The sequence below is a fragment of the Ylistrum balloti genome, unplaced genomic scaffold, assembly GCF_031769215.1.
Source record: "Ylistrum balloti isolate Yb309-2 unplaced genomic scaffold, AGI_CSIRO_Ybal_v1 Utg370200, whole genome shotgun sequence".
Taxonomy (NCBI): Eukaryota; Metazoa; Mollusca; class Bivalvia; order Pectinida; family Pectinidae; genus Ylistrum; species Ylistrum balloti.
Window position 1 is genome coordinate 323,796 of NW_026782175.1, and position 25,726 is coordinate 349,521.

The 25,726-nt window shown below is 36.0% G+C and overlaps 1 protein-coding gene across 4 annotated transcripts in view; it reads left to right on the top strand.

The window, feature by feature from the left end:
* The first annotated feature begins 2,442 nt into the window (after positions 1-2,442).
* LOC132551468 (serine/threonine-protein phosphatase 4 regulatory subunit 4-like) overlaps positions 2,443-25,726 on the top strand; it is an 83,979-nt gene continuing 60,695 nt past the window's right edge. For all 4 annotated transcript variants that reach the window (XM_060215609.1, XM_060215612.1, XM_060215611.1 and 1 more), the window contains exons 1-2: positions 2,443-2,722; positions 15,580-15,688. In XM_060215609.1, the coding sequence (XP_060071592.1) occupies positions 2,598-2,722; positions 15,580-15,688 (234 nt within the window). In that variant the 5' untranslated portion in view covers positions 2,443-2,597. The remainder of the gene's footprint in view (positions 2,723-15,579; positions 15,689-25,726) is intronic.

A 25,726-nucleotide genomic window follows, 5' to 3' on the forward strand; every position in this document is an offset into this window, starting at 1 on the left:
AAACACTATGATAACGTGCCAGAAAGATATTGCCCCATCAACAGAATAAGTATGTGGTTTAGAAGGCAGTATAAGAAGGTTCAATTAATTGAAAATATTCCATGTCTATCTGTGGTTAGGCCTTCATATATATATCACTATATATCCTAAATTCTGATTCCTAAACTTTGTACCATCAGATGTACAGCACACGGTATACAGAAGTATGTAAGACTGTGGTATATTGACTATGAGGAGAGTGACGGTGTACTGAAGTGATGCCAGGGCTGTAAGTGACTGTGATATATTGACTGTATGAGGAGAGAGACAGTGTACTGAAGTGATGCCAGGGCTGTAAGTTACTGTATGAGGAGAGTGACGGTGTACTGAAGTGATGTCAGTGCTGTAAGACTGTGGTATATTGACTGTATGAGGAGAGTGACGGTGTACTGAAGTGATGTCAGTGCTGTAAGACTGTGGTATATTGACTGTATGAGGAGAGTGACGGTGTACTGAAGTGATGTCAGTGCTGTAAGACTGTGGTATATTGACTATGAGGAGAGTGACGGTACTGAAGTGGTGATAGGGCTGTAAGTGACTGTATGAGGAGAGTGACGGTGTACTGAAGTGATGTCAGTGCTGTAAGACTGTGGTATATTGACTGTATGAGGAGAGTGACGGTGTACTGAAGTGATGTCAGGGCTGTAAGACTGTGGTATATTGACTGTATGAGGAGAGTGACGGTGTACTGAAGTGATGTCAGGGCTGTAAGACTGTGGTATATTGACTGTATGAGGAGAGTGACGGTGTACTGAAGTGATGTCAGTGCTGTAAGACTGTGGTATATTGACTATGAGGAGAGTGACGGTGTACTGAAGTGATGTCAGTGCTGTAAGACTGTGGTATATTGACTATGAGGAGAGTGACGGTGTACTGAAGTGGTGATAGGGCTGTAAGTGACTGTATGAGGAGAGTGACGGTGTACTGAAGTGATGCCAGGGCTGTAAGTGACTGTGATATATTGACTGTATGAGGAGAGAGACAGTGTACTGAAGTGATGCCAGGGCTGTAAGTTACTGTATGAGGAGAGTGACGGTGTACTGAAGTGATGTCAGTGCTGTAAGACTGTGGTATATTGACTGTATGAGGAGAGTGACGGTGTACTGAAGTGATGTCAGTGCTGTAAGACTGTGGTATATTGACTGTATGAGGAGAGTGACGGTGTACTGAAGTGATGTCAGTGCTGTAAGACTGTGGTATATTGACTATGAGGAGAGTGACGGTGTACTGAAGTGGTGATAGGGCTGTAAGTGACTGTATGAGGAGAGTGACGGTGTACTGAAGTGATGTCAGTGCTGTAAGACTGTGGTATATTGACTGTATGAGGAGAGTGACGGTGTACTGAAGTGATGTCAGGGCTGTAAGACTGTGGTATATTGACTGTATGAGGAGAGTGACGGTGTACTGAAGTGATGTCAGGGCTGTAAGACTGTGGTATATTGACTGTATGAGGAGAGTGACGGTGTACTGAAGTGATGTCAGTGCTGTAAGACTGTGGTATATTGACTATGAGGAGAGTGACGGTGTACTGAAGTGATGTCAGTGCTGTAAGACTGTGGTATATTGACTATGAGGAGAGTGACGGTGTACTGAAGTGGTGATAGGGCTGTGAGACTGATATATTGACTATGAGGAGAGTGACGGTGTACTGAAGTGATGTCAGTGCTGTAAGACTGTGGTATATTGACTGTATGAGGAGAGTGACGGTGTACTGAAGTGATGTCAGGGCTGTAAGACTGTGGTATATTGACTGTATGAGGAGAGTGACGGTGTACTGAAGTGATGTCAGGGCTGTAAGACTGTGGTATATTGACTGTATGAGGAGAGTGACGGTGTACTGAAGTGATGTCAGGGCTGTAAGACTGTGGTATATTGACTGTATGAGGAGAGTGACGGTGTACTGAAGTGATGTCAGTGCTGTAAGACTGTGGTATATTGACTATGAGGAGAGTGACGGTGTACTGAAGTGGTGATAGGGCTGTGAGACTGATATATTGACTATACAGCTAAGTAGGTACAATGACTATACACCACAGTATGAGGTGCGGTGACTCCAACATTAGAAGTGTTACATACATGTATAGTACTACACTATATACACTCCCATTGTAGTAACAGCATTATCTATATGTGATTCATTTCCTGTTCCCCTGGCAACTGGGATATCACTCAAGCCTCTGACTGGTGGACCAATGGAGAAAGTGGGGGATTCCCACATGTGTGGGACACTATATCACTGTAGGTCTTACTACTGTGTGTAACTAGCTCTCTCTGTCCAAACTCAGCATCAGTTACATGGCTCACACAGTTGATCAATGTGGGTCGCATTAGACTAGTGTATTGGGACAGAGTTGGCAGTCACACCAGACAGACTGTTTACAAGTGTTTGTCTCAGTGCTTTAGGCTTATTACTGCGACAGGGAATGGGCTACAAGTCCCAAGAACCCAACAGTGTTCATGTGTCGTCATAGCTATGTGGTGTTGGGAAATATTCTTCTGGAAAAATGATCTAATTGTCGGAATCAATACTCAACTCCTCGGAATAATGTCAAAATGATATGGAGGAAATAGAAGTGTTTTCATGCAAGCCATCCAGTACTGGAGAAAATGTTAAACTCTTCCTGGAGGAAGAGGAGTGTTATCCTTTTGACTGTGGTGAGGTGGTCGGAATTGACATCCCTGAGTAAGTATACACATCTATAAATCAAGGTCAGACATATTGACCTCAAGTGACCCGTGTCTGGTCACTTCATTCAAACCCACATGGTCATGTGGCTGTGTTTACATCAGCCATTCTCGTCTCAATATGGTGACTTGATATAAGAGTACTGATGTGTGATATTTAATGTGTTTGCTGTATTATCATCCTGTTTGATGTGACAATCAAATGTCAAGCCAGTTTGACATCTTGTGGTCATCCTTGTGGTCATTTGATGGTCACCATCAGTTAAGGCCATTTTGGACATCTTTCATTCTGGTCAATGTCCTTAGTTTATATGGTCAAGTTCTGTACAACCATCTGGCTACTGGTCAACACGTATTTGTCAGGCATCTTTAAGCTCATTTGATCTGGGTTCCAGTTTGGTTATGATAACAGAGATGTTGGTAATAGCCGTGTACAATCAATAGTCTCTTTATGTATGCGTTTGTTCTGTAAGGATTATTCATATCATAGCAATGAGTGTAAATATTTGTAACTGTTTTACAAATCATACAATGAATATTCATTATAATTGACGTGAAGACATATGAAGTGTATTCACAATTAATGTGTTGACTGCGTGTTCTGATGTCAACAAAACTGTTGGATTTCTATTGATTTTTGTCAAAGTATGACCATTTGTCAGAAGATGAGTTTCAATCAAACAGTCGGAAATGGAAATAGATATAAGAAGAGATGAAATCCATTACACGGTCATAAGGCAAGATAAGGCAGGAGGGAACTGTCTCAAAAACAAACAGTGGGGGAACTGTCTCAAACACAAACAGTGGGGGAACTGTCTCAATCACAAACAGTGTGGGAACTGTCTCAATCACAAACAGTGTGGGAACTGTCTCAAACACAAACAGTGTGGGAACTGTCTCAATCACAAACAGTGGGGGAACTGTCTCAATCACAAACAGTGGGGGAACTGTCTCAAACACAAACAGTGTGGGAACTGTCTCAATCACAAACAGTGTGGGAACTGTCTCAATCACAAACAGTGTGGGAACTGTCTCAATCACAAACAGTGGAGGAACTGTCTCAGTCACAAACAGTGGGGAACTGTCTCAGTCACAAACAGTGGGGGAACTGTCTCAGTCACAAACAGTGGGGGAACTGTCTCAATCACTAACAGGGGGGGGGGAACTGTCTCAATCACAAACATTGGTTGATAAGACCTGTGGGGGACTGTCTCAGTCACAAACTGTGGTTGATAAGACTCATACACAGAATAAGAGAGAAAGTGTGACAAGAAAACCATAAGTGTAGAATATTTAAGTTTCCTGCTGAAGATCTTATGACTTTGAATCAGTTTCATTCATCTTTAATGTAAATCTTCCAAGTGAATATCCCAATCCAGATATGACAAAGTGGTAGTAAGGTTAAGGTCACACAACCTGAGGTCACAAAGCCAGAGGTCAATGGAACCTGAGCTCAAGTATTTACTCTGCTTTTTATAGATCGTGTGTAGAATTCTGCGCTGGAAGACATGGATGTAAGGTAGTGGAAGAATCTCTTGGTCACCAATGTCAAACAGTTAATGTCGCCCCAGCTTCATCAACACTCAGATATATTTAGGCTGTAGCCAGATGTGAGTAGGTGGTGTTAACAATCAACAGTAAGGAAGGAGAGGGGGGAGGGGGGATCTTGAGGTGGCAATCCGATGTGTCACCACAATGGGGTGATTGGTTATTGTAAAGTGGTCCTTCATGTGTGCTTCCATGTATTAACACCATCCTCACACTACTAGGAATTTATATCTATTACAGCTACTGTGTTTTTATGTCCCCACAGTGTTACCCAGAGTCAGTCAATGGTTTCTTTACCCAAATCACTGTCACATCGCTCCAGCAAGATCATATCTTTCAGAATTTTGATAAAACTTTATACAAAGGTCAAATCTGGCAACACCTCAGAGTATTGAAATTGTGACAGACACTACAGCGTTGGTGAAATTTGAATATGGACAGACACAATAGTTGATTAGAAATGGAAAGATAGACAGACACAAGAGTCAAGTGGAAACTAAATATGGACAGACACAAGAGTCAAGTGGAAACTAAATATGGACAGACACAAGAGTCAAGTGGAAACTAAATATGGACAGACACAAGAGTCAGGTGGAAATGTGAATTTGGACAGACACAGTATCTGAATAGATATAGGAACAGACAGACACAACATTAGATAACATTGACTTGAAGTATTAGGATCTATTCTATAGAGAAATCCTAGTATGATGTTGAAATATGGTGTCCAGTTGTCAGTGTAATAGAGTGGATATTTTCCACCATCCTTCTCCTTCCATAGCCCTCCAACTTGTGTTAAGTAACATCCACCAACCTTCTCCTTCCATAGCCCTCCAACTTGTGTTAAGTAACACCCACCAACCTTCTCCTTCCATAGCCCTCCAACTTGTGTTAAGTAACACCCACCAACCTTCTCCTTCCATAGCCCTCCAACTTGTGTTAAGTAACACCCACCAACCTTCTCCTTCCATAGCCTTCCAACTTGTGTTAAGTAACACCCACCAACCTTCTCCTTCCATAGTCCTCCAACTTGTGTTAAGTAACACCCACCAACCTTCTCCTTCCATAGCCCTCCAACTTGTGTTAAGTAACACCCACCAACCTTCTCCTTCCATAGTCCTCCAACTTATGTTAAGTAGCACTCACCAACCTTCATGGGGAGACAGAACCAGCATCTGTACTAAACCTACCTATAAATGGCTTTCCAGGCCGATATTGAACGAGACAGTCTCAATCCATAACAAAAATTGTTACATAGAACGAAACCAAATTTCCCAATTGATCGGGAGTCTAGTACAGATCGTTACAGCATTCTAACTACCTGCATTTGTACATTGATTTTCAGGGTTTAATTACATGCTTTCGATACAAAGGCAAATATGTTGTGAAATCAGTGTTTTTGTCTTTGAACACAGGAGTTGGTGATGAACAGCAAGGTTCTATGCATGATCGTGATGGGGGTTTGAGTAAAAAATGCTCTACTTTGTGTAAAAAAATAGTTTTATTTCTAGCCAATGACTCCTTAGAAAGCTTTGAAAGTTTTTTCTCTCACAAAAATCTCTTCTTCAGAAAACTGAAAATAGGAAAATAGACACAAATGCTTATTGAACTTGGCTTTCTAAATTAGCACTGTCCTAATTCTTCTTAGTCAGTGTTTGCAATTTACCTTTAATTGTATTTAAAGCTAATTTCCTCTTCTTTCTCCATAATTAGCAACAAAACACATAGACGTAAGTGCTATTGTCCCTGCTGTAGAAATTGGTCCTGGTCAGAAAAAATAAAACAAAAGAAATTTGTGTTCTTTTTGTACATACATAACGTTGGAGTTTAAAAACTGAACATATTATGTGGGCTCTGTGAAAATTACAGCTTAGAATAGGTTTCTGTTTCTAGAAAGACAATCTTTCAATCAAAATGGAAGTCTGTCTTCCATATACAGTAAAACCCTGATCTATCGCCATCAGTTAAACAGCCACCCTCTCCTGTCGCCGTGTTTCTTCGTGGAACAGATTTCCCCCCTATTAAACACCCTCGTTTAAACGCCAAACTCGCATACCACCATCCACCATATCATCTTGAGAACAAATGTGCTAAATCCCCTTTGTTATGTTTCTATATCACAATATTCACCGTCTTAGTTTCAAATCCAAATTCAATATTAATACATCTACGCCTAAAAGAAAACGTGTCCTACAGAGTCGGACATTGGAGCATGCCTGTCTCTGCAAAAAACTGTGGATCAGATCGCCACAGAAACGTTGATTCAGCGGCCGATACACAGTTTTTTCCAGAGACTCACAAGTAAGTGATGCATGATCCAATGTATGACAATGTTTCATGGTTGCACCAGGATACAGGTCATAGATCTGATGTTTATATATTGTGACTGTCATTGACGAATGACGTAACTTTGTCCTAATTATATATTTTATATTGTACCCTAGCACAGACGTGCTTTTCATATACATTGTTTCGATTTATAGTGTTTCAATAAACACTTTCTGTATACTGTATATTGATGTTTGTCATTTTGTTAACATTTTACTTATGAAAGATCACCTGATGATCAGCTCCTTGTTAAACCGCCACCCTCGATATACCGCCAGAAATGGACTGGAACGGAAGATGGCGGTTTAACGAGGTTTTACTGTATAAGTTGATTTTAGTAATAAATCTGGTCTTTGATGTTTGATGTTGATTACTAGAGTTACCATAACTGTTCACAACATGGTAAAACCTAACATACAAAATTATTAGAATGGCTAATGTCAAAATTCTAGGAAACTTTATCATTTTCTTGGAAGTTGCTTGTTGATGTTCAGTCGATGGTTTCAAAATGTACCAAACTTGTGTAAGTAGTTGATTACAAGGGTGTATAAAAACAACTTGTGTATCCCATAAAGTCATTTACATTACAACACGTCAGCCATAAGTTGTAAAACGTCTATAGTATAGCCAGGAATTCTGTTCCACTGTTTTTCTAACATTACCTGTCTATTGTCTAATGGTTGGATGGGAAGTTAAACATCCAATTTTTGCTAGGTGTAGAAAAAAAAATGTGGTGAAGATGAGAAACATGTGATGGTATCTCTGTAGGATGAGTGTAGAGGCTGTTTGTGGGAGGGGGCTGGAAGGGATGGAGGGGGAGGGATCACTGGGTACTGCATCAGAGAGATCCCTGATGTCTAAAACAGCTGTTTCGGTGTTACTATATGTCCAACAGACATAAGAAAGGGAGATAAGTATTTCTCTTTAACTTAAGTAGCCAAACAGATCAGATTGTTTTCTCAGAGAGATTTATTGTATCTTGCGTAAATCCAGCATCTGAGAAATTGTTTTGTTTCTGCATCGCTTAATACATCTCGGTGTATGCTGTGCTATCAGGATGTTTCTAATTAAACCAATCAGGGATGTTTGAGTTATGCACTATAAATATTTACGTTGTATGTTGTCTGTGATAGTGTACCAATATACAATAGAATCAGATGTATTCTTTGTCATAAATGGTTGCCAGTTTCCAGAATATTCAATGTTCATTACATCATCCTGTCACTTTAGCCATACTCAAGGATGATGAAATATAGGTCTACTGTAAACCTACTCATTTGGCACAATCAAATTTTAGGGCGTAATTTTTTTTTTTTTCAAATTAGCAAAATGATCAATTTTACTCATCCACAGTAATTGCTACACAAGCAGCATAAAGAAAATCAATGATTGTACTCGTATTCTAGCTCGCAAGCTGAAAAGCACTAAAATAAGAACACTTCAATGTACAGTGTATAGGCTTATCAGGTCTCAGTATAGATTTCTCTGACTGGCAGTGAACATTTTTGGTAAAGAAAAAAAAAATCCCTGAAATTTAGATCGGTAAAAGCTTAACATTTGGGTCTGATATTTATATCAGGCATTTCAATATGTTGTCATGGCGGACATGATCATCTTCATCTGTGATACGATTAGAATTTAGTATAAACCAAATACACGAACCACATCATTATAGGAAAAGAGATATGATGAATAAGTTCTGTATGATAAAACGTCATAAATGTGTAACAGTTGGACAAATCAAGGAAGGTGTCTGAACAGAACTTCATTAAATATGCCAACTTTTCCAGGAAAAAAAAAAAAATGATGTAATATGTCTTCTGGAATTTCTGAGATTTTATTCTTTAAAAATAATTACTGTTATTTATCGTAATCTTTCATTTGCAGTTCAGTGTAGAAAATTTTTTCATTAACAATTGAAATGTTTGAATTATATCATGCCAATGTTGGTCGATAGCAAAATTTTACAGAATCAATTTGTCAAACTATCAGTGTGTGTGGTGGTAGAATTACATACCTACTGATGCTGCTGTGATAAATAGGATATTAGACTGAGGAATGGAAGAGTTTCTATCAATAAACTGGAATTAGTGTTTCCTATTGCAAAACCACCAGAGGATCATTGGGGAGGAGGAGCCAGATTATACTCCGAAAGAGACATGAGTAAAATTTGGTACAACAAGTCATAAAATGAAAAGTAAATGGATAATGAGATAATCAATGGTAGGCGGGCTGGCAAACCGCCGCAATATAAGTGGTAATATGTCTTTAGGAGTCTTAGTAACCATCCTACAACTCCACTTCAAAGAAATGATGACTTGGTGAAATGTAAAGGCCACAGTGGGTGGGGGCTCCAAGAAGTAGTCTGTGTGTTAAGGAGACCATTTTTTATCATCCTAGGTGAGGAGGTGGGTTGATTTCCAGTTACTGTAATATATGCCTAACAGGAATTTAATTGGGTAGAGATATGATTCATGATTAAGGTTACTTAATTTCTTAACTGTACATCGTAGTACTGTAATGGGTGTATATAAATATTCTTTTTTCCAGTAACTGCCCATTTTGTACTTTTTATCAGGCAAATTGTACCGAAAATGGTCCAATTTGGTTTTTTTTTTGTTTCTAAATGTGAAAAACAATGAGTTCCTTAATATCTGTCGACCCAACATAAAACTGTTAGGTTTATGTTTCTATAATATCTGTCGACCCAACATAAAACTGTTAGGTTTTTGTTTCTATAATATCTGTCGACCCAACATAAAACTGTTAGGTTTTTGTTTCTATAATATCTGTCGACCCAACATAAAACTGTTAGGTTTGTGTTTCTATAATATCTGTCGACCCAACATAAAACTGTTAGGTTTTTGTTTCTATAATATCTGTCGACCCAACATAAAACTGTTAGGTTTGTGTTTCTATAATATCTGTCGACCCAACATAAAACTGTTAGGTTTTTGTTTCTATAATATCTGTCGACCCAACATAAAACTGTTAGGTTTTTGTTTCTATAATATCTGTCGACCCAACATAAAACTGTTTGGTTTTTGTTTCTGTAATATCTGTCGACCCAACATAAAACTGTTAGGTTTTTGTTTTTATAATATCTGTCGACCCAACATAAAACTGTTAGGTTTTTGTTTCTATAATATCTGTCGACCCAACATAAAACTGTTAGGTTTGTGTTTCTCTAATATCTGTCGACCCAACATAAAACTGTTAGGTTTTTGTTTCTATAATATCTGTCGACCCAACATAAAACTGTTAGGTTTTTGTTTCTATAATATCTGTCGACCCAACATAAAACTGTTAGGTTTTTGTTTCTATAATATCTGTCGACCCAACATAAAACTGTTAGGTTTTTGTTTCTATAATATCTGTCGACCCAACATAAAACTGTTAGGTTTTTGTTTCTATAATATCTGTCGACCCAACATAAAACTGTTAGGTTTTTGTTTCTATACCATGTTTACCAACAGTTTACACTGGCATATTTGTAATATTTCTCCAAGGTAATTCTAGCTATAGGCCCATGTCTGGTAATAAGCCCACCACATCTAAGGATGTTCAAGAGCATTACCTCTTATTTCTTTGTACAGTAATGAATCCTATCAATGATTTAAACACAGGTCATTCATTCACTGTCTATGGTGTTCACAGTAATCACGGTAAGATAGTAAGCTGAAAACAGACTTTGAAAGCAGAAGTATATCATATGATAAGCATTGTCATTAAATCTGTACCCCAGGTGGCACACAACCTGTACGTCACCCCAGAAGTATATCATGATAACTTATTGTTATTAATCTGACCTGCTTGACCTTGATGAAATAAGCAACAACAAAGTATGACATGATTGTGTTGGAAAAAGATCGTAGTAAGATGACTGCTTCTATTATTGCAGAAGTGTTGATATAAAATCTGATTTGACCAGTCTAACTTCATCGCTTCTAGTATAGTTATAAATGATTTAAAGTTGAAAGCGACAATGATCTGTGTATATATATTTGAACTTTCTGTTGAAATTGTGCTCATCTTAAATATATATCCATACAAAAATATATAAAGCATTTGGATGACGGCCAGAGGTATTTCATTTACTGAGATAGGAAATGTTATTGTAGATACAACAGTCAACAGACACCTAAGAATCACCCCAACATTATTCTAGGTACTCAAATTCATGAGGTCAACAGACACTTGAAAGCCATCCCCATATATTCACATATCTTCTTGTATGATAAATTTATTTCTAAAGCAATTTGCCTTGGTCAAACATTTGACCTTGCTGTCGTATATTTACTGTAAATAAATTTGTTAAATCTTTTGTTAGCAAACCATGCCCCCTACCATCTGATCAAATTCGCAAAGTGTTCGAGTCATTTGATTCGTAAAGCGTTTAAATAACCTCATTAGGGAAATTAGAATCACTTCAACTACTTCGGAAAATTAGATTTTTGTTTGCTTTTTATATCATGTTCAGCAATTAAATGTTACGGCCGAGGGCGTTAACATGGCCTACAAAATAGTTAGGATAGCCGATCTTATATTCGGCCTTTAAAAAACTCTTAATCCATGCTAGCTGTATAGCCACTGGCATATTTTGTCATCCTAAAACATTTTATATGTAGCTTCAAAATTTATTTCAACAAGATTAGGTGTCATGTCAGGAAATACAAAACATTTAATGTGTAGTTTAAAATATATTTCAATAAAACTGTACGAGATGTCAGGATTTACAAAATGCGAAAAGTGTTTTAGTAGAATGAAATTATGTATGTACATAAATAATGTCTGGCCTTCTTCACTCTGCCTGCGGGGTTGTGAGAGATGTGCATTGAAGCAGTACAGTATATTCCTTAAAGACTAAAAACCTGAAAATATCTCAGAAATTCAATTTTACTAAAATCTTCTTTTCAAGTTTTCAAATCAAATAATCTTTTCCATAAGGAATCTTAACAGTATGAAGTAAAAGGTTAAGAGAAAATCCATATATCAGGACGGTGACATCAATTAGTGATCTTTGTGAGACAGTTTTCACCCAGTCCTTCAAATTAGTCATAATTTAATCAGTCAAATCAGATTTTTTTTCTCTGTCCAATAAGAAAGGTAATGGAGAGCAAATTTACTTTGGTGACAATCATGTACAATTATTGTAAGGTTTGTCCACAAGGGATTGATGGTTGTTGTCAGATTGACAGCAGCAGCCAAGGTCTAAGTATTGTCAGTTTCTTGTAATATCTCAGTCATGCTCCTTTTTCTATAATTCTTAAATTATCTATAATTTATGAACTATTCTCAATGAAATAAAAAATTCATATCATTTAGATACAGACATCTCCAGTAATATTTTGGTAGATGATAAATTAATGACTTACAGAAAAGCTGAGATCCGTTGAAGTATTGTGGCCTTGTTTGTACTTTGAAAGTGAAAAAGTCCCACCAGGAACTCCAAACTCAGTGGAAACCCAATTGTTTGACACTGCTAACACAGTTTGGTGCTGGAAGATTTTTAATAGTGTACATCGATTGTCAGTAACTGGTTTTCTTTTTTAATGATTTTTATTTGTTTTGAAAAAAAGCCACTCAAAATACACTTCTTCTGTTTACAATTCAGTGCAGAGTATGCACTATGTATATCAAAAAGGAAAACGCTTTCTGAATAACTGTTCATTCATTTTATGATCAATATTTCATATCTAGAAGAAGGTGTCAAGTTGATCATACTAGTAGAAAAATTGTGGTCTGGTGAGAAGTAGTCCTTGGTGAGGAGGTAGAGGTTATACGGGTCAGCAGGATACAGAGGCTGGGCAGTGAAATGGACAAGGGAGGCAAGAACCCTTCAGAATTAATGTACAAACTCATCCATCAAAAAGCCACAAACAGCCTTCAAGAATGGTTTCATCTGATTTTGTCCAAGTATTCTAATCTGTTAATTAACCAGAACTTATCAGAGGGACTCATTGAAACATTCCAAGTTGACTTCAGGGCATATTGAACAGTTCCAAGTAAACAGCCTTATTGAGCCATTCAAGGTAGTCACACATGCTTATTGATCCAATTCATGTAGTCACACATGCTTATTGATCCAATCCATGTAGTCACACATGCTTATTGATCCAATCCAGGTAGTCACACATGCTTATTGATCCAATCCAGGTAGTCACACATGCTTATTGATCCAAACCAGGTAGTCACACATGCTTATTGATCCAATCCAGGTAGTCACACATGCTTATTGATCCAATCCAGGTAGTCACACATGCTTATTGATCCAATCCAGGTAGTCACACATGCTTATTGATCCAATCCAGGTAGTCACACATGCTTATTGATCCAATCCAGGTAGTCACACATGCCTATTGATCCAATCCAGGCAGTCACACATGCTTATTGATCCAATCCAGGTGATCAGAGAAGCTTACTGAATCATTCCAGATAAATGTAAGGTTACAAACATTTGACCAGCTTCTTGAAACTCTATAGAATTATTTATCAGTTGTAACAAGTTTCTTAAATTTCTGACTGAAGGTCAGGGGTTAAGTTTCTTACAGGGCAATCAAATAGCATTAGTTTGTAATTCTACCAAACAGCAGTCAGGGGAGGTGGCTACGCTCCAGACTTTATTGTGGAATCAGCAAACAGTAGATTACTAGGACTGCAGTCCAATGAACACATTAGTGTTTGAATCAGCCTGTGTGTCTGACTACAGCCTACCTGTAATCTGTGTTTGAGCATACAAAAAAAGTTTTAAATTTTTACTGTGATTGAATTTAAAGTTTAAAAAAGATGGCTGTTCGAGAGACAAAACTCTCTGAAACACTGTGTGTATATTTAAGTTTTTAACAGGGAAGTGATGAAGTAAACACTGGCTTGTTAGTCACCAGTTTGTTATAACAGTACAAGGTGATGGTTTGTACTGCAGGTTTATCAGTATCACAATACTCAACACTGACACATTATACAGGAACTGTCTGGTATCTATAATCAGGATACAACACTTGATAATTACATTTTATAAATTGTACCCGTTAAGTCACACATCAAATTAAGTATAAAATGATCTGAGGAAAGTTTTTTATTATCATTAGCTGTTTGAATTAAATAATCAAGTTCCGAAAGAGAAATCATAACATTTGTGAGAGAGTAAAATTAAAACAACAGCAGATATATGTAGTTAGATTGTCTTTCCTGATTGATTGAAACAAATGTCTTAGTCTTGGGTATAGAAAACCTTTCCTGTTAATTGCCAGGTTTCTTGATTGACAGGTATTCTGGTTCACATCTCAAACTTGAATTACTCTGAAATAGACTTGATCTGAGCACTAAGGAACCTGTTATAGTCACAACAGTTTGTAATGATAATCAAGAAAAAGAGAGAAAGGGGAGGGAGGGGCTGTCATCCTTTCTACAATTGGTAGTGCCGAGGCATCTATTTATTGATAATACATGTAATTCACAAATGAAAACGAAAATAGTCTTGACATTTCACTGGAGTCATATATACAATATTAACAGAGGGAAGTCTGTTGAAATATGCATTGTTCTCACAGCCTAAATGGATTGTTAATATAAATATATCTTAGAGTACATTACACGTGTTCTTAATGAAAACAGTTTTCTTGTGGTTTTCAACATTTGGTCCAAAGTCTTTACACAGCGTGGTGTTTACCTTGCCACAACATCTAGTCCTACTTTGTGACCCTATGTATCCTAAGCAAACTTGAGGGCTCAGTCAGTCAGACTGAGACAAAGCCAGTCAGAATGAGACACAGCCAGTCAGACTGAGACACAGCCAGTCAGACTGGTGCATTGTCAGTCAGACAGACACAGCCAGTCAGACTGGTGCATAGTCAGTCAGACAGAGACACACAGCCAGTCTGACTGAGACACAGGGCCAGTCCAACTGAGACATACAGCCAGTCCGACTGAGACACATGGCCCAGTCAGACTGAGACACAGACATTCAGACTGAGACACAGCCAGTCAGACTGGTGCATAGTCAGTCAGACAGAGACACAGCCAGTCAGACTGGTGCACAGTCAGTCAGACTGAGACACAGGGCCAGTCAGACTGAGACACAGCCAGTCAGAATGGGACACAGCCAGTCAGACTGAGACACAGCCAGTCAGACTGGGACACAGTCAGTCAGACTGAGACACAGGGCCAGTCAGACTGAGACACAGCCAGTCAGAATGGGACACAGCCAGTCAGACTGAGACACGGGGCCAGTCAGACTGAGACACAGCCAGTCAGACTGGTGCATAGTCAATCAGACTGAGACACACGGCCCAGTCAAACTGAGACACAGCCAGTCAGACTGAGACACATGGCCCAGTCAGACTGAGACACAGTCCAATCAGACTGAGACACACAGCCAGTCAGACTGAGACACAGACAGACAGATTTCCAGTGATATATATATATATTGCTAATGACATTTCAACAGGTTAGGTTGCTTGTTTGAATTATGGGTTTATATATTGCTACAAGTCTCTTACTGTTTGACAATGGACTCTGTTTGCAGTTGTAATTTTCAATGCACTATAAAAGAAACCCAAACAAACATTAAATTTTTAGTTGTACAACTATAGTAAAAAGAAATTGTTACAATATCTTTTTTTCTTAAGAACAATATTTTTATCAAATTTTAATGTATTTGATGGCTTTTAGTTTTCATTGATTAAGTTACATATTGATGACCATCCCTATGTCAGAAGAAGGCTCCTGTTTTCCAAAATTTTACACTTGAATATAAAATCTTGATTGATATTCAACATTTAAAAAAGTTCTTCATGAATATCACATGAAAAACTTTCAGTCCTTTTTGCCCCAATTAGCTAATTTTGATATACTTTGAAAGATTTTTATGTCATCATAGCAATAAAATTTCATTGTTAAAATTCTTCAATAGCGAAAGTAAGATACATTTATCATTCCTTTTGTAGTTTTTTTAATGTTGCTTTCTGTTTATGTTTGCAGCTCTGGGCAAGAAGTACAAAGGATTAGTGTGATCCACAACCTTCCTGACCTTTTACGAGATACTGAAAGCCATGATGAGTGTATGCGAAGGGTTGTGCCCAAAGTGCGGGTAAGTGTCAGAATATTTTTAAAAAATTGGTGAATAATTCACGTATTGATGAATTGATACAGGTGTGTATCGATGGGGTGTTGTGAAAATATGAACACAAGTAACAAATTGTTCTGATTTTTTTCCTTTTGTTTTTTAGCAGGAACAATTTAAAAGCTGTGTAATGAAGGAAATTTATTGTAAAGGTTAGGTGTCAGTAGCTTCTAAAATGTTATAAAATATTTGTTTGTAAGAAAGCATTTTCAAAGGTCAAAAAGTCCTAACTTTAACTTCAAATGCTTGAAATGTATGATGGTACATTTTTACCTTATTAGCATAATATATGAAGCTAAAAATACTAGAAAATAAATGAAAATAAATTCCTCAGAAAAAAAAAAGATTTTACAGTAGAATGAGAACTGTATGATCATACATGTAGGATTACAGTAGAATCAGAACTGTATGATCATACATGTAGGATTACAGTAGAATGAGAACTGTATGATCATACATGTAGGATTACAGTAGAATCAGAACTGTATGATCATACATGTAGGATTCCAGTAGAATCAGAACTGTATGATCATACATGTAGGATTACAGTAGAATCAGAACTGTATGATCATACATGTAGGATTACAGTAGAATCAGAACTGTATGATCATACATGTAGGATTACAGTAGAATCAGAACTGTATGATCATACATGTAGGATTACAGTAGATTACAGTTGAGAACTGTATGATCATACATGTAGGATTACAGTAGAATCAGAACTGTATGATCATACATGTAGGATTACAGTAGAATCAGAACTGTATGATCATACATGTAGGATTACAGTAGAATCAGAACTGTATGATCATACATGTAGGATTACAGTAGAATCAGAACTGTATGATCATACATGTAGGATTACAGTAGAATCAGAACTGTATGATCATACATGTAGGATTACAGTAGAATCAGAACTGTATGATCATACATGTAGGATTACAGTAGAATCAGAACTGTATGATCATACATGTAGGATTACAGTAGAATCAGAACTGTATGATCATACATGTAGGATTACAGTAGAATCAGAACTGTATGATCATACATGTAGGATTACAGTAGAATCAGAACTGTATGATCATACATGTAGGATTACAGTAGAATCAGAACTGTATGATCATACATGTAGGATTACAGTAGAATCAGAACTGTATGATCATACATGTAGGATTACAGTAGAATCAGAACTGTATGATCATACATGTAGGATTACAGTAGAATCAGAACTGTATGATCATACATGTAGGATTACAGTACAGAACTGTATGATCATACATGTAGGATTACAGTACAGAATAGAATCAGAACTGTATGATCATACATGTAGGATTACAGTAGAATCAGAACTGTATGATCATACATGTAGGATTACAGTAGAATCAGAACTGTATGATCATACATGTAGGATTACAGTAGAATCAGAACTGTATGATCATACATGTAGGATTACAGTAGAATCAGAACTGTATGATCATACATGTAGGATTACAGTAGAATCAGAACATGTAGGATTACAGTAGAATCAGAACTGTATGATCATACATGTAGGATTACAGTAGAATCAGAACTGTATGATCATACATGTAGGATTACAGTAGAATGAGAACTGTATGATCATACATGTAGGATTACAGTAGAATCAGAACTGTATGATCATACATGTAGGATTACAGTAGAATGAGAACTGTATGATCATACATGTAGGATTACAGTAGAATGAGAACTGTATGATCATACATGTAGGATTACAGTAGAATCAGAACTGTATGATCATACATGTAGGATTACAGTAGAATCAGAACTGTATGATTATACATGTAGGATTACAGTAGAATCAGAACTGTATGATCATACATGTAGGATTACAGTAGAATCAGAACTGTATGATCATACATGTAGGATTACAGTAGAATCAGAACTGTATGATCATACATGTAGGATTACAGTAGAATCAGAACTGTATGATCATACATGTAGGATTACAGTAGAATCAGAACTGTATGATCATACATGTAGGATTACAGTAGAATCAGAACTGTATGATCATACATGTAGGATTACAGTAGAATCAGAACTGTATGATCATATATGTAGGATTACAGTAGAATCAGAACTGTATGATCATACATGTAGGATTACAGTAGAATCAGAACTGTATGATCATACATGTAGGATTACAGTAGAATCAGAACTGTATGATCATACATGTAGGATTACAGTAGAATCAGAACTGTATGATCATACATGTAGGATTACAGTAGAATCAGAACTGTATGATCATACATGTAGGATTACAGTAGAATCAGAACTGTATGATCATACATGTAGGATTACAGTAGAATCAGAACTGTATGATCATACATGTACTGGATTACATGTAGGATTACAGTAGAATCAGAACTGTATGATCATACATGTAGGATTACAGTAGAATCAGAACTGTATGATCATACATGTAGGATTACACTAGAATCAGAACTGTATGATCATACATGTAGGATTATTCAGAACTGTATGATCATACATGTAGGATTACAGTAGAATCAGAACTGTATGATCATACATGTAGGATTACAGTAGAATCAGAACTGTATGATCATACATGTAGGATTACAGTAGAATCAGAACTGTATGATCATACATGTAGGATTACAGTAGAATCAGAACTGTATGATCATACATGTAGGATTACAGTAGAATCAGAACTGTATGATCATACATGTAGGATTACAGTAGAATGAGAACTGTATGATCATACATGTAGGATTACAATGATTGGATTGCTATCTACAGTGTATATATATGGTAATCAAAATCATCCCAAAGTATAACTCTTTTCAATATTAGAAAAAAAAAAAAATTTTTGATGAAAAGGCAGGTGTGTTTCATTTCTGGAGAGACTTAAACTTAATATTACATACCTATATATATTCCTTTTGTAATTTAGAAAATGCTCAAAGAATGACAATATCATTTAAAAGTTGAATGATGGCAAAACTTAGGCCCGTTCAGACAAAAAAAGGAAACAGAATAAATTGTTTTCTCCTTGGAAAATTATTACAGAATGTTTAAGAGGTCATTAAATGTACCTAAGATTTGGGATTGCTGACATAGCTTTTCTATTTGTTTGGACATCAATCATTTGACAAGCTGGCCCATAGTACCCTGTTTGCCAGAGGGTCACAATATCTTATGAAATATGACTTCTATACAAATAAACTGAAGCATTTTGTACAGGATATTAAATAGTTTGAGATTTTACTTTTTTATTTGTGGTTTATTAATTGAAAAATGACATAAGCTGAGATAGGTATATATATTGATATTGATTGTGTTGATTGTATTGATATTTGTCAAGTTGTAAAATGAAGCCAATATACCTACTTATAAAATGGTCATTAAAGGGAAATTATTTCTGAATGGATTCTTTATCGTGTATGATATTGGTAAGGTCTAACGAGGATAGAGATTGAGGAAAAACATTTGATAGGAACTGATATCAGGAGGTAGAGTTGAAAAGAATCATATCATTTACTCAAAAGTTTCCCCACAATGATACAGTTAGAATAAGGGACAATGTTTCCCCACAATGATACAGTTAGAATAAGGGACAATGTTTCCCCACAATGATACAGTATTACAGTGATAAGGGACAATGTTTCCCCACAATGATACAGTTAGAATAAGGGACAATGTTTCCCCACAATGATACAGTATTACAGTGATAAGGGACAATGTTTCCCCACAACGATACAGTATTACAGTGATAAGGGACAATGTTTCCCCACAATGATACAGTATTACAGTGATAAGGGACAATGTTTCCCCACAATGATACAGTTAGAATAAGGGACAATGTTTCCCCACAATGATACAGTATTACAGTGATAAGGGACAATGTTTCCCCACAACGATACAGTATTACAGTGATAAGGGACCATGTTTCCCCACAATGATACAGTATTACAGTGATAAGGGACATTGTTTCCCCACAATGATACAGTTAGAATAAGGGACAATGTTTCCCCACAATGATACAGTATTACAGTGATAAGGGACGATGTTTCCCCACAATGATACAGTTAGAATAAGGGACCATGCATAATATGTTTAGAAGGAAGGTTGTATATAAGCAGTATAATATGTTTAGAAGGAAGGTTGTATATAGGTAGTATAATATGTTTAGAAGGAAGGTTGTATATAAGCAGTATAATATGTTTAGAAGGAAGGTTGTATATAGGTAGTATAATATGTTTAGAAGAGAGGTTGTATTAGAAGAGAGGTTGTATAATATGTTTAGAAGAGAGGTTGTATATAGGTAGTATAACATGTTTAGAAGAGAGGTTGTATATAGGTAGTATAACATGTTTAGAAGAGAGGTTGTATATAGGTAGTATAACATGTTTAGAAGAGAGGTTGTATATAGGTAGTATAATATGTTTAGAAGAGAGGTTGTATAATATGTTTAGAAGAGAGGTTGTATATAGGTAGTATAATATGTTTAGAAGAGAGGTTGTATAATATGTTTAGAAGAGAGGTTGTATATAGGTAGTATAATATGTTTAGAAGAGAGGTTGTATATAGGTAGTATAATATGTTTAGAAGAGAGGTTGTATATAGGTAGTATAATATGTTTAGAAGAGAGGTTGTATAATATGTTTAGAAGGAAGGTTGTATATAGGTAGTATAATATGTTTAGAAGAGAGGTTGTATAATATGTTTAGAAGAGAGGTTGTATATAGGTAGTATAATATGTTTAGAAGAGAGGTTGTATATAGGTAGTATAATATGTTTAGAAGAGAGGTTGTATATAGGTAGTATAATATGTTTAGAAGAGAGGTTGTATAATATGTTTAGAAGGAAGGTTGTATATAGGTAGTATAATATGTTTAGAAGAGAGGTTGTATATAGGTAGTATAATATGTTTAGAAGAGAGGTTGTATATAGGTAGTATAATATGTTTAAAGAGAGGTTGTATAATATGTTTAGAAGAGAGGTTGTATATAGGTAGTATAATATGTTTAGAAGAGAGGTTGTATATAGGTAGTATAATATGTTTAGAAGAGAGGTTGTATATAGGTAGTATAACATGTTTAGAAGAGAGGTTGTATATAGGTAGTATAACATGTTTAGAAGAGAGGTTGTATATAGGTAGTATAACATGTTTAGAAGAGAGGTTGTATATAGGTAGTATAACATGTTTAGAAGAGAGGTTGTATATAGGTAGTATAATATGTTTAGAAGAGAGGTTGTATAATATGTTTAGAAGAGAGGTTGTATATAGGTAGTATAATATGTTTAGAAGAGAGGTTGTATAATATGTTTAGAAGAGAGGTTGTATATAGGTAGTATAATATGTTTAGAAGAGAGGTTGTATATAGGTAGTATAACATGTTTAGAAGAGAGGTTGTATATAGGTAGTATAACATGTTTAGAAGAGAGGTTGTATATAGGTAGTATAATATGTTTAGAAGAGAGGTTGTATATAGGTAGTATAATATGTTTAGAAGAGAGGTTGTATAATATGTTTAGAAGAGAGGTTGTATATAGGTAGTATAACATGTTTAGAAGAGAGGTTGTATATAGGTAGTATAACATGTTTAGAAGAGAGGTTGTATACATGTGATTGTCTGAAGTGAGATCCAAGTATAATATATGGAAGCAATACATCTATGCTAATTGGTCAGGCTTTGAGTACAGACGCCAGTAATTCTTCCTACCAGTCATAAGTTCAAGTTACCAGCTTGTGAGAAATATCGGAATCAAATGTATTGTAAGCATAGATACCCAAATCATTACCATCTTTACATCTTTTGGCTGTATCATTTAGACTTGAGCTTCCATTACACACAGACATCAAAGTCACAACAATCGGCTGAGTTTCTGTGAACCTGACTTCCTTAACGTAACATCTACGTGGTTTATTATAGATACTTAGTAAAGACTGTTAATAATTCAGTAGGTGATTGAGAGATACATGAAATAACAAAGATTTTCTTTTCATTGACGAGAGAAAAAACAAGCAACGGATTCTGTACTTGATGTTCAATCACGTAAACTTGTAGTTCAAAAGTGTATGTATTCATTGAAAGGGAGCACTTTCCCTGGCACCCGCAGGTCTCTTGTTACTTTTGAGGGGTTCTGTTTTTATCTGTACATGAAAAGCATGTGCGATAGAAAAGGGGAAGAATCTTATGAAAGAAGGTGCAATCTTAATGATGGGTTGGCATCTAATGTTTTATGATGTAACCTTTGTCTGCTAACTTCAGATTCCAGAGAACGACAAGAACACACACGGATCAAATCTACATAAATCTTTGTAGATATCTCGGTACCTTATAGAGAACATTTTGATTGGAAATAAATATATTTATATATGTCCGTACCTTATGGAGAACAATTTGATTGGAAAAAGATACATTTTTTCTGCTTGCAATTTTATTAGATTATTTGTAGAAGTTGATGGTTTGACTTGCCTCCATGTCGTGTATTATTGATGAGAGTCCATCTGGACGCCATGGCTTGTTAGAACATCAAGTTTAACAAGCATTTCCTTTTATCTGCTTTAGCCACATGGCCATACGGGAGAAATTCCTGGCCATAGTTTTATAAATATTTGGGAGTGGTGGGTTAAAAATTCTAAAAGATTCTGTTTCACATGATCTCTTGCTTCACCTCGCCAACCTCCAGGGTTGGATGTTAACTCTTTGTATTAAACTTCCTGTCCTTATTTCCTTACCATTGATAATGTTCCTTTTGTTTCATCTAAATCCAGAGGTCATGACCTTGTTCTATTGTTCTGGTCTATGTAATCTTTCTTGTCTTGGCAATGATATCATTGTGAAGAAAAGCTGGTATATTAAGACATTTTGATGAATATTTCCAAAAATCTGCATCATGATGAAGATATGTCTGAAGTGATTTTTCCTTTGTCGTGATGGCCATGGGTATCTTACTGAGACCAGGTAAAAAGAAAAGTGTTTGTGACAATTATCTGAGTCAATTCTATTTAAATTATTTCACTTTTGTAATATTTTTTAGAGGTAGGAAGTTCAAGGAGCATGGACACCAGTTTTTTCTAGAGGACATTGAAATTACTGCTTAATTAGCATCAAATAAAACACCCTTGATGTGTGGTCTTTTGGCTTCACCTTGTCTGAGTATTTTGCTGTTTGTATACCAGTGCCATGGTTCTCTGTTGATTACTTAAGGTAGGAGTTATTCTCAAAGCAAAGCATCACTCCACCAAGGTGTACTCAAGAGGAGAATTTGATGGTCAGTGTCAAGGTTAAAGGTCACCTATGACCATAGATTTAGATCAGCAAAAAATATAAGGAAGTCCCTGTTTACTTTTTTCATTTTCATCAAGTAAACAATTTTATAAAACTGACAAGTTGGAATTGGTTCACAAATAAAGACCATTTATACCCAATGAGAAGGTCAGATTAGACAAGCATCATTATAACAGTAGATGAATCATTTACTGGTGTTGTTGACTGGCTTCATGTATCTTCTGACTGTATAATAAAAATAGCCGGCAGTTAATCATTCTGTTTGTTCAGTGTCCATTCGACACAAGTTTATGATATATAAATGATACTCTTCTACTCTATGACCATAAAAACTCTTCAGCTTTACTGCATAATCTTGGCTTCGGTGACAATATTGGTTTTCATATTTCTCTGCATTTAAAGTAAAGCCGTACATTGTGATATTGTATACTTTTCTCCCAAAGGAGGATTTTTTATGACTATACGGTATTTCTCTGTGGATAAAGAAAAACATCAGCGTTGATAATGTTTCGTCTTCTTTTCCACCAAAGGATTTCTATGTTTTCCTACTCTGTAAGGTAATTTGGTTCCATCATAGATAGGATGATGGATTGTTGGTGAATGCATCAGACTCTCACAGATACAGGACATGGTCGGCCATGGGAAGGATTCTCTCCGGTCTGTAAATCATGTTTTACATTGATGGAATGGAAATCATTTCAGTATATTAAGATTTATCTTCACCATAAGTTTTGTAGTATCTATAGGGACAGCTTTGTGAATTCTTGTTATAGGAAAGTCTGGAGATACTTGTCTTCTTCTCCCTGGCCAGTCTTTACTGTGACCAGAAATACCATGAATATTGGTATTGATGAGATATACACAGAGAGAGAGTATCGTGGAATTTCTAAACCCCTCTGTCTGGTTAGGTTATAGATATAAACATATTTTTCCTACCGGAAGCCAACATACAAACTCTTAATAAGAGTCAAGGGGTCAAGGTCTATTGCATGGCCCTGAAATAGCATTGCAACCTTGCTAAAGTTCAATAGATATTGGGTGGGCTTATTACCAGGCATGGTCTTATTGCTGTTAAAATAATGTATAATTTCTCTATATGTGATGAAGAGAGATTGATGAACAAAAAATGAATTTTTCCAAAGTGTTTACTTTTTAAACTTGATAACTTGAAATATGAAAATTTCATTTTAACACACAATGATTTTAGACAAATCAACAGAAAGACAACATATAGAAAATAGAATATAGAAAATATTTGAAATACAATCTAGAAATTTACATAGGAAATGTGTACTGTTGACATTGTGAAATTTGTGTTGTAAGGCAATTAAGGGATGGCAGATATATGTTACAGTAAGGGTGTTAATGGGAGAGTCAGTAATACATATCCTAATTCAGATATATATCACAGTGAGGGTGTTAATGGGAGAGTCAGTAATACATATCCTAATTCCTGATTATATAACCCATGGATCCCCATCTCTGTAATGTAAAGATAGTCTGAGCCAGGCAGAGACCTTACACCTAATCCTTCAGGGACTTCATGACTGACCATCTAATTAACTGACCAGGGTGGCAGGTGTCTGTTATTTGACCATTAATGCCAACACTTTAAGTAATTTGACCTGTGACCTATATGGTATTTACTAATAGATTCATAAGTTTATCATCATCACATTCCTAGCTGGCCTGTCATAAATACAGTGTTTATATTACAACATTTGGCATTTGTGTATAATAACCAATATTTATAATGAGGAGATGTGTGGGCTGTTTTTTCTCTAGTAAGGATGTTATTTTGGAGTGAAACATCATCATTGTGTTATCATGCTAGCACAATTTCAAAACATACAGGGTTGTTTCAACTCTGGGCAACATTCTGAATAATCATGGAATCAGAATTTGTATGGTAAAAGTTTTAGTTTTTAAAAGAATCAGGTTTAATTTGAATTTCAAATTATTGAATTTTCATACATAGTGAATTTTTGTGTTTTTGGTTAATTTGGACATGTTTTCTTTCTGGTTGAAAATTACAGAATATCAGACATGTAAATATATATATATATGTACTTTGATCTTTAGTCTATAACCTTTAACCTGTATTCGTGACCTATGAACTTGAAACTGTATCCACATCCTGTAAGCCCCTGACCTATGACCTGTGATACCTCACCACATGTATCCTCTACCCACACCCTAACAATTACCCAATCATACCCATTTCCTCATCACACCTTAAAAAACCACAGCTGTCTTGTTTAAAACATGGACACGTACATGTTGCCCATATCTAATATTACAGGTCATTTCCTGTAGGAATTCTGTGTAGTATAAGAATCAGATAGAATCTCATCGCCAACATGCTTAAATATAAATGTCAGTTACATACCACATCACTCTCTCCCCCACACCCCCTCCACCACAACCCCCCACCTCCCCCTCTGATAACTTCACAATCCACAATCTCTCCAATACTCTTGTAATTTATTATGGTGTTTCCATGAGGTAAAAATTTGATAACATTGCATTGCCATCAATGACAAGCTGAAAACTGAAAATATTATCATGATTAACAAACCAAAGAAAAAATCCTCTTTAGAACTGCAAACACAGTAATTTGAGAATGTAGACTTCTGTAAACTGGAGTTTTTAATTGGTTAGAAAAATTACCCATAATGCTTTATTGATTAGTTGGCAAATATTAAACATG